This window comes from Hakea prostrata, chromosome 9 (assembly GCF_041222555.1).
Source record: "Hakea prostrata isolate BN-2017 chromosome 9, UWA_Hpros_2, whole genome shotgun sequence".
Lineage (NCBI taxonomy): Eukaryota > Viridiplantae > Streptophyta > Magnoliopsida > Proteales > Proteaceae > Hakea > Hakea prostrata.
In genome coordinates, this window is record NC_142608.1 from 45,544,645 (window position 1) to 45,555,774 (window position 11,130).

Below are 11,130 nucleotides of genomic sequence, written 5' to 3' on the forward strand. Positions count from 1 at the left end.
TTTATTACTTATATTTGAAAATAAATTACACAACAAAGTATTGAGGCAATTATATCTATAGAGAGTCCATTCAAGGAATCTACACTTCTCTTTGCAAAACCTCAACTAAATTTATAAATTAATACGATATCAGATACCACAATGAAATCATATGGCCAGAATCTTCCCTATAAGGTGTTTCCTTTTGTTTTTTATTTTTAGAAAACAAATTTAATCGAGAAGCACCACGCGAAATAGCCTAGACACGAGAGATAAACTATAATCAAGCTAACTTATTGATGAAGGTAAGGGTAATGCTTATCAACTTCTTGCCTTCCACCACAAGACCAAGTAAATCCGATTTCACTGATTCCAATTCCTCCTCACATGTATCCTCGTTCGTAAGTGCTGCACTCATCCACGTCTTCAAGTTGTCAATGGCTACAATGTCGAGCTTTCCATTCAGTGTCACAATTGACTTGCGCATCTGATAAATGGCATCTCCATAGGTGTCCATGCAGTCCTTTATAACCTTGTTAGATCTGGGTTTCTTTGAAAGGAGACCATTGACAATTGTTGCACTAGAAGAGCTCTCTTTGAGGGCCACCCTTGCTAGACTGGATGGACTTTCTTCCATCGTGAGGGCTCTTGGGAGGAGTTTGGCGATGCAGACGTCAGGATACAATGTTGTCTTGCAGTTGGTAATGATAAAATTCTTGCTAGCGGCGGAGATTGCCAATGGAAGAAGGAGGAGGACGACGACTGTAGTGATTGTAGTTGCCATGGCAGCCATTTTTTTTTTAAAGAAAGAAACACTTGGTGGTTTTTAAAGTTCTGTTGTTATTATTAATTTGGAAGGAAGACAGATGGGCAAGGAGTTGATTGAGAGGGTATTATTTATACATGGGCTTCTTATCTTGTTTGCCTTTCTGGTTGGGATCTTAATGATAGGAGGTAAAAGCGGATGCTTTGTATACTATTACAAGGAATGGTTGAAACGCTATTCAACCATTTAATTTAGTTTGCTTCTATATAGTGAGGACGGGCGTGAAGTGCAACTGAATTGTTAAATATCCGTGGGTTTAAGATTAACTGGAAGGGCGGTGTTTGAGGTTGAAATGAGGGTTGTCTGATTACGACTTTCACAACCATTCTTGCACATTGTTTGGCACTCATTGTTTCCTCCTTTTTTTGGGTGAAGCAATTTAATGAGTACGCTAAAACAAAGTGGGATTAACAAAAAAAAAGAAAAAAGAAAAAAAGAGGTGGAGGTACTCAGCATACGTTGGAGAACTTTCATTAAGCTTTTTTTTTTTGTGTGTGTGTGTGTGTTTTTTTTTTTTTTTGGGGGGGGGGGGGGGGGGCTTCTACAGGCATCAACATATGCCACATAGCTTTCTGAATTAGACTGAAATTTAATCGATGAGTAGTGCCTAGTTCTTAGGATCATATATGAATTTCATATCAATTTTAATGTCCCAGCTAGTAATAAATGAAGAGGTTGATACCAACTTGTAAGTCCAGCTTGTGACGGATGCCACCTCCTGTGCAAGTGAATGGACCAAGCCATTAACATAACCAGGAGAAAAGAAAAGAGAAAATACAAACATCAACTCCAAGGTGTCTTGGAAAATGTTGCATTTCTTAGAATTTTTGAAAAGTGGGATTTGTTCAAGGAGTTATAATTGATCGGATAGTGGTGAGTTTCATAAAACTCTGATATTAATGCTAAATACTCAATCTTGGGTCTCTCTCTCTCTCTCTCTCTTCTTTGTAGGAGAAATCGGGGTGTCTAGGTTAAGCTAGTAAGACATCTAACCAATACTTTGATCTTGACAAAGAAATAGGAGTAGATAATTTTATATACATGTTCCTATTTCCATGGCTAAAAGCTCCACCATTTAGGCACAAGATGGATTATAATGACTTGGCATCATTAAGACCAAAACTTATACAACTAGCTATTCATGATGAAATAAAGCCCAAAGAATGAGGCTAAGCATCTTATTTTTGGGTCAATCTTTATGCTAACAATATCATGACACTCAACCTGAGGGGTTGACCCAGTTGGCAGAGATCACCACCTCATAATATGAAATGAAGAGCTCGAATCATCTTGTGTTTTAGGCGAAGTCTTGCTATATATTTAAACAATTATAAAACTACCCTAATGATTTACTCAATGTACACATAAATTGGCCAAGATGAATAAAAGTTCCAATGAAAGAACATCATGACACTCCAAAATAGAATAATTGGGCTAATAGAATTGGCGAAAAAACAAATTTGACATGACAGGTCAACATATAATTTTTTGTCATTATGGATTGATTTTTGGCCTTGTCTTGCAGGTTTTCGGTTAGTGTGCACCCAACTTCCCAACTTGTGCCTTAATAGGTGATACGGAGAGATTATGATCAGACCGGGTTCATACCTGGTCCGACCCTCGACCCCGGTCGAGATTGAGAGAACCGACTCGCTCCCGAGCGAACCGGATCCAGAAGATGGCTTGCTGAAGAAGAAAGCTTATTCAGCTGCAAGCGCGCCCTAATCCTACTTATGGATTAGGGTAATCACCCTAATGATGGCCGACTCGAATTGACGGCTGCGGATAATCATTATCGAAGGGATAATCATCACATAACCTAAAGGTTATCTCAGGAGTCCTCTACTAGTCCAAACTAGTAGAAGTCTATTGCTCAACGGATCTAACTGTTAAGATCCACCGACTACCCGAAGAAGGCTCAAGTGCATCCAACGAAGGAGATTCGAAGGTACACTCTATATAAACCTCACTACCATACAAGGTGGGAGGATCGAAAAGAATACTATCTGAGACTCAGGTTCAGATACATACTGATAGACCTAAACTATCAGCGATCTGCTATCTAGATCACCTTTCCCAGTTCTTCATTCCTTAGCTCTGCGCTTCCAGCAAAGCCGTTTTGTGATTAAGTTCATCAATTGACTTAGCGTTCGGAGGTGGACTCCCGACCCCAGCGGTCGGGCCACATCTGACGCTTTCGTTTTGCAGGACATCACGAGGAGATCTAAGGGCTGAGCAGATTTTGGACGCATCAATTGGCGCCGTCTGTGGGAAGATCAACTTGAAAAGCCATGGTGACTAGATCAGCAGCCGCAGCAGCTGCTGCACAACGCAATTCCGGTGTTCAGATCCCTGGAGTGAATAATCCAGATATTCCCCAGGAAAGCCAAAATCCTATCGAGGTAGATGGTGGCCAGGGAGGACGTAATCCTCCTCCTGATACAATCCAAGATCAATTGGATTAGGTAAAGATTCAACTCTTGGAGGTGAGCCAAGCACTCCGCATGCTCATCAGACGAGTGGTTTTACTACAAGAACCTGATCAGCGTGATTCAGGGAGACGTGCATTGCCACGTGACCGAGAGATTGGTGGAAGACCGGAATATCGATCAGAATTTCCGTGAAGGAGACCGAGGACTTAGGAGGATCGATGATCAACCGAGGCGAGACGATCGGTTCGACAAACCGCAAGAGAGTACAACTGATTCAAATACAAGGTTGGATACAGGGGTAAGAACTCACTCACCCACTGTCAGAAGAACCGTTCATGATGATCGAGCAGTTCGCGACGAGCGGAATGCTCGAGAAGGACGGGCTGTTCGTGATGATCGAGTAGCACGGGATGATCGTGTTAATCGAGGTCGTGATCATATTGCTGAAGATCACCCGACCCAGATTGGTCAGGAATTGGCCAACATCAATGAGAAATTAGGGCAGTTGGCTAAGGGAAGAGTAATTGAGGATATTCACTCAGTCATTTGGAAGACTCCCTTTGCCGAGCCAATTGCGGGATATCAGTTTCCCCGTAACTTCCGTTTGCCTACCTTTCCAACATTCGATGGCTCCGGAGATCCAACAGCTCACATCGGCTATTACCAACAAACCATGGCAGTTTCAGGTAATTCTGATGAAATTTTATGCAGGGTTTTTGGTTCATCGCTTACTGGAGCAGCACAAAAGTGGTTTTCGAACCTCCCCTCTGGAAGGATCATAAACTTTGACGAATTGGCGCGCCAATTCATAGGGCGATTCTAGAGTGGAATACAGGTCAAGAAAACGGAAGAAACCTTGTTTACTGTCAAACAAGGAAAGAGCGAATCAATCAGAGAGTTTCTGAAAAGATTCAACAAAGTGACGATGGAGATAGAAAATTTGGATGAACAAGTAGCCAAAACTGCTCTATTCACGGGACTCACTAATCGGAAACTCCTGGAGTTATTACTACAGGATATGCCTGCGACTTATGCTGAGTTGGTACTGAGATGCCAGAAGTAGGCTGAAGTCATGGAGATTCTAGATGCGCGCCAAGGAGATAATAAAGTCTCCAATAAGGAACAGAAGGCTCCTGAGCAAAATCAGAAGCCAAAGAAAAACGTCCGTGATCGGGTTGGAAAATCTCAGGCTTGGCGCCAAAGGTCCCTCGGTAAAAGTGAGTACACTCCATTGAATGCTCCTCGGGTTGATATTTTAAATATCCTCAAAAGAAAAAATATTTTAAAGTGGCCGCCTAAAATATTTTTGAAACCCGAGAGCAGCGGGATCGAGAAAAGTATTGCCGATTCCACAAGGACTATGGTCATTATACTAATGACTGTCGTCATCTGAAGGCAGATATTGAGAGATTGATATCTCAGGGACATCTGTCCAGTTTCGTTAACAGAAGAAGGGAGGAGCCACGTGAGCCACGTGCTGCTGCTCCTAAAAGGGATCGTTCGGTTAGTTCGGAACGATCAAGGGAGGCCCCGAAATCTAAGAAGGGCAAGGAGGTGATTGAAGCTACTCGGTCACCAATCCTTACCATCTTCGGGGGACCAGAGCCCGAATCACTCCGGAGTCTGAAAACAAAATCCAAATTAGTTGGAACCGGAGAGACGCAGAAGCGGAAGAAGCTGAATGGTGAAGATTCTATCACCTTTAGTGAGGAAGACGAAAGAGATGTTTGTTTACCTCATGATGATGCTATAGTCATCAAGGTAGAGATTGCACGACGGGAAGTGCATAGAGTTTTGATTGATACAGGGTCTGCAGCTGACCTAATTTCCTACGAAGTGTATCAAAAATTGAAGGTGGATCAAGACTTGATGAAACCTTCATCCACACATCTATATGGTTTTGTAGGGTCATCTGCAGTGGCGGAAGGATCGGTCCAGTTGGATTTATCCATTGGAAGTTTTCCTAAGGAAACAACTGTCCGAATCAATTTTTTGGTGGTTCGGGAACTGCCAGCTTATAATATGATCCTCGGGCGACCATCTTTATCCAAGATAGGTGCTATTGTTTCGACAAAACACCTGAAGATAAAATTCCCGACTAATATGGGAATTGGTCAAGTCTCCTCTGACCAGAAGATCTCTCGGCAGTGTTATGTTGCCTATTTAAAAGACAAGGAGGGCCCAAGGAAGGTGACTGCCCTCCCCATAGAAGTTCGAGATGATCGGGAAGAGACAGAGATGCAAAGACCCGAACCAGTGGAGAAGTTGGAACAAATCCAGCTGTGTACCAAGGATGAGAAAAAGATTACTTATATCGGGTCTGAACAACTGGAAGAATTTAAAGATGAGTTGAAGTTATTTCTTCAGCAGAATAAAGATGTATTTGCATGGTCTGCTGAGGACATGCCCGGAATCGATCGGGCCATTGCAGAGCACAAACTCTGGATAGACCCTAAGGCGAAACCAGTGATACAGAAAAGAAGAAATTTCTCCATTGAAAAGTATGAAGCCGTTCGAAGCGAAGTTGAAAATTTTAAGAATTCTGGTTTCATAGAACCAATTGAGTGCCCAACTTGGTTGGCCAACGTGGTAATGGTAAAAAAGGCAAATGGGAAGTGGAGGATGTGTACAGACTACACAGATCTTAACAAAGCTTGCCCAAAAGATTGCTATCCGTTGCCTCGGATTGACCACTTGATAGATGCAACTGCAGGATATGAAACTTTAAGTTTCATGGATGCCTACTCAGGGTATAATCAGATCCTTATGAATAAGGAGGGTGAGAAGTATACGACTTTCATGACTGATCGTGAAAGCTATTATTACAAGGTCATGCCTTTTGGCCTGAAGAATGCAGGAGCAACATATCAGAGGGCCATCAACAAGATTTTCAAAGAGCTGATAGGAAAGAATGTTGAAGCTTATGTTGACGACATGCTGGTGAAAAGCTTTACAAAAGCAAATCATATTGCAGATTTGACTGAGGTATTCTCAAGATCTTGGAAACATCAAATGAAGCTAACCCAGAAAAATGTGCCTTTGGAGTCTCCTCGGGCAAATTTTTGGGCTTCATGGTATCACAGAGGGGAATTGAGGCTAAAACTGCCAAAATACAAGCTCTGATTGATATGGAGGCTCCCAAAACTATTCGGGATGTGCAGTGTTTAACAGGGAGAGTTGCTGCTTTAAATCGATTCATCTCCAAGTCTGGAGAAAAATGTTTGCCTTTCTTCAAGGCACTTAAAGACCTAAAGGGCAGTAAGGAAGCAAAGTGGATCAAGAAGAGTGCCGAGAAAGCTTTCGAGGAATTAAAAGATGCACTTGGACAACCACCGATCCTATCCAGACCAGAGAAGGGGGAAATACTACAGCTATATCTAGCGACGTCCCTTTCGGCGGTCAGTGCAGTACTTGTTCTTGAAAAAGATAAAAAACAGTGGCCGATTTACTATGTAAGCCACGTGTTGCTAGATGCGGAGACAAGATATTCACAGATTGAGAAGCAGACTCTGGCTCTCATGATGGCCGCCAGGAAGCTAAGGCCATATTTTCAGGCTCATCCAATTGAGGTATTTACAACTTTTCCTCTTAGTAAAGTTCTTAACAAACCTGATTTGTCTGGAAGGATGGTGTTCTGGTCGGTTGAACTCAGCGAGTTCCAAGTGAGCTTTAAGCCCGGAACTGCAATCAAGGCTCAGGCATTAGCCGACTTTGTAGTAGAAACTACTGCACCGGTGGAACCCACCATTGAGGATCCCATTATACCAACCACTTGGGAGGTATATGTGGATGGTTCGAGTAATAAAGATGGAGCAGGAGCTGGAATTCTATTAAAAAGTCCAGCAGGATTTATTATTCGATATGCTTTGAGATTCGCATTTGAAGCAAGTAATAACGAAGCAGAATATGAGGCTCTGATAGCAGGACTTCGGTTGTCAAAAGCATTATCTATTGCAGATGTTACTATTTATAGTGACTCACAACTTATAGTCAACCAAGTCCAGGGGGAGTATGGTATTAAAGAACCACGCTTGCGAAAATATCAAGAGATAGTGCGGGCATTTCAAAACCAATTTCGAATTTGAAGATATCTCAGATTTCGAGGAATGAAAATTCAGTGGCAGATGAGCTATCCCGACTAGCCAATGCCAAGGAAGAGAATCTAGACCCTTCGGTCTACATTGAAGAGATAACTTTTCCAAGTTATCATGAGAAAGAAATTTCTTATATTGAAGCGAACGTTCTTTGGATGGATCCGATAATCGAGTATCTAAGGGATGACAAATTACCCGAGGATCCAAAGAGAGGCAAGGTTGATCAAGATTCGATCAGCTAGATTTGTCATTCAAAATGGGAGACTATACAAAAGATCTTATGCTGGACCCCTTATGAGATGTATAGGCCCCGAAGGAGCAAAATCAGCTTTGGCTGAGGTTCATGAAGGAATTTGTGGAGCTCACATGGGTGGACGAGCCCTGGCTCACAAAATTCTGAGACTTGGGTTATATTGGCCTAAGGTCCAAGAAGCTGCTATGGAATACGTTCGTCGATGTGGTAACTGTCAAATTCATGCTACAATATCGAAGCGCCCGGCGGAAACTATGACTTCAATTCTAAATCCCATTCCCTTTGCGATGTGTGGAATTGATATCATGGGCAAATTCACCAAGGCATCAAGCGGACGGGAATATCTGATAGTAGCAATTGATTACTTCACAAAATGGGTAGAAGCCAGTGCACTGGCGGCAATTACTGAGAAAAAAGTGGAGAAATTTGTGCTTGAATCAATCATATATCGCTTTGGGATTCCAAAGATTATTGTCACTGACCATGGTACTCAGTTCGACTGTCCACAATTTGAGCAATTATGTGGAACATATATGATCGAGCATCGTATGTCCTCAGTGGCATACCCCCAAAGCAATGGACAGGTAGAGGTTACTAACCGAACGCTACTGGAAGGAATAAAGAGAAGACTCGAAGCTGACAAAGCTTCTTGGGTCGAAGAACTTCATAATGTACTGTGGGCTTATAGAACTACGGTTCGAACACCCACAGGAGAAACTCCATTTAGGTTGGCATATGGATCCGAAGCATTGGCACCAGTGGAGATAATGGAGGGGACATTACGGGATCGTGAGTTCGAGGAAAAAGCAAATGAACAAGGACTCCTTGATAGTCTTGATTTGTTGGACGAAGTTCGGACAAAGGCAATAGCACGAACTCAACATTATCAAAGAAGGATAGCGTCTCATTATAATACTCGAGTGAAGAATCGTCGGTACTTAGCCTGAGATTTGGTGTTGAGAAACACCCTAGCTTCCGACCCGCGTCACCAAAGAAAATTGGACCCTTCCTTGGAAGGACCTTATATGGTTGTGAAACCGGTCGATTCAGGAGCTTACAGGCTGAAGAACATCAACACCCAGAAAGAGTTGGATCGTTCGTGGAATGCTAGGCATCTCAAAAAGTTTTATCCTTGAGGATGATTTCAATTTTGTTCGCGATGTAATCATTTTCAACTCAATCAATGCAATTTTTGGCTTTCAACAAACTATCTTTTGATTGGGGGGCATCATACATCACATTCAAGAACAAAATCCGAGTGAGTTCCTTTTGCAAGGCGTCGGTTTGAAACCCGAGTAAGTTCCTTCAAGACTTATTGAATTTTTGAATTATCCTTAAGTAAAGGCATCGGTTTAAAACCCGAGTGAGTTCCTTCTCAGACTTATTGTATTTCTCCGGAAATCCTTAAGTAAAGGCATCGGTTTAAAACCCGAGTGAGTTCCTTCTCAGACTTATTGTATTTCTCCGGAAATCCTTAAGTAAAGGCATTGTTTCAAACAACTAAGACCTAATGCAACAGCGATTCAAGTGGCTAGCAAAGTTCAAGATAAAGTTAATTTCTTATTTCTTCAAAAGATCCAAAGAGGCCAGTATCAAAACAATTACAAGAGCTGGATACAATCTTCGGTCAAAAAAGAAAGTCATCATAGGTGACTGTTAAGAAGTTATACAAGATCGACGCGACTTTGCTAGAACAAACATATGAGTCAACCATTGGTGTGGATTCAAGGAAAAGAAGAGCAGAAGTGAGGATTACAAAAAATATTTCGGTATGCATAAAATCCTCCGCAATTTCATACTCTTTGTCCAGCTTGTCAAGGAGAAGCATGGTCCTCGACCAAACTCGCATTCAGGACAAGCTCGTCATAATTGACTTCTTCCAGGGGAGAATAAACAGGAGAATCTTCCAGATAATGCATAATATCTGGATCGGAAGGTGGAGGATCAATCTTATCCTTGGTCCAGTCGGGAGGAGGAATACCCAGGTCGGTAAATACTTCAGGATGGCAAACAACACTGTAGGGAGTCGTATCAAAATGAGGATCCTTCCTCAATATTGATTCCCATACTTCGTTCTCACCATCCCGGTACGCCTGCAAGTTATAAGCATTCAGCATATCAACAAAAGGCTTACTGTGTAAATACTTGAAGAAGCAGGCTCTGCGAACATCAGTTGGAAGGGATTCGGGCAAAGGAACGACAGCTTGCCTTTCAGGTAACGTTTCAGATCCTTCGGCTCCTGACTTTCCAACTGTTCGCTCCCAATCGCCGGATCTTCTCCCTGGCATCATCCAAGTCCGACCGAAGACGACCAATCATCGAATTTTTTTCTCCTGCCACCTCCCAAGCTAGATTCCGAAGGCGAGCAATCTCAACATCTTTAGCTTCGAAGATTTCCCGAAGCCTAGAAACTTCATTGCTCAACCTACTGAGCCTAGTAACTGCTTCCACTTGGTTGTGGAAGTTACCAGCAAGACTCCTGCAAACAACTTCCGAGTTAACGAGGAGCAAAAAAAGTAATTTTTCAGAATCGAGAGGATAATGAAGAAAGACTTACATCACCAAGTGACTTCGTAAAGACTTCATCCGGAAGTTTGGAAAGAACTGCACTCTCGAAGTCATTCGAGCAGCAGTACACCATTCCAACGCTCTGTCAAACTCGTTTGACACTAATTCAGGCGAAGGATGAGAACGATAAGCTACACCAAGAGAAGGATGAGCTGCATCACTTGTCACCCGATGGCGCTTCCTAGTGGCAAAATCCTCCAACTCGGAAGGAGAGGAGGAGGATGCCAAACAAGCACTGGAGTTGGAAATAGGAGCAGCACCTGCTGGGACCACACCTTCATCAGACGCCAACATAGTTGCCTCAGATGCCCGAAGAGTCTCTTTCGGGGGTGCACCAACAGTCTCACCAGCAGGGGCGTCGGCAGCACCATCGGCAACGGAGTGATCAAGATCTTCCTGGGAAAGACGAGTGATCACTTCGGGCAAAGGAGGCTCGCAGGGACGGCATCAATAGAAACTGTGGGAATCTGACTTGAAGATTCACCGGCAGCGATCGCCTTACGCTTGGAGGATTCACTAGCTGAAACCACCGCACTTGCCCCAACCACCACCGACGGAACGATTTTCTTGCAAGATTTTTCTCTGATAAAGTTCGGGTTGATCTTGGGAGCCACTATGCAAACAAACAAGCCGTATCAGTACAGAAATAAAACGACAACAACAAGAGAGAAAACCCTAGTTTTTTATCACTTCCGACAAAACAAAATAACTAAACCCCAAGTATAACTACTGTGCAGTTTACTCAGGGGGGAAGTGGGGAAAGAGATGAGTAATCAAGAAACTCACTTGGTCAGAAGTTGATAGAGCTATTGTTGGAGTACGAGGAATACGGAAGCAGGCCGAAGGACGAAAGGTCGCTTTAACACTTTAGCAAATCTAACTTGCAGAAGGCAGGATAGATGGAGAGTACCCACGAAGGCTTTAAATAGCCTCAGGTATTAAGACGACGGTTGAAGGCTAAGGACAACCGACGACCTA

The 11,130-nt window shown here is 42.9% G+C and overlaps 1 protein-coding gene across 1 annotated transcript; it reads right to left on the reverse strand.

Moving 5' to 3' along the window:
- Window positions 1–262: 262 nt before the first annotated feature.
- LOC149005313 (pectinesterase inhibitor 10-like) lies at window positions 263–772 on the reverse strand. The gene has a single exon (XM_089135849.1). It carries the CDS (start codon window positions 770–772, stop codon window positions 263–265), a length of 510 nt encoding a protein of 169 aa, XP_088991975.1.
- Between the last annotated feature and the right edge of the window lie 10,358 nt (window positions 773–11,130).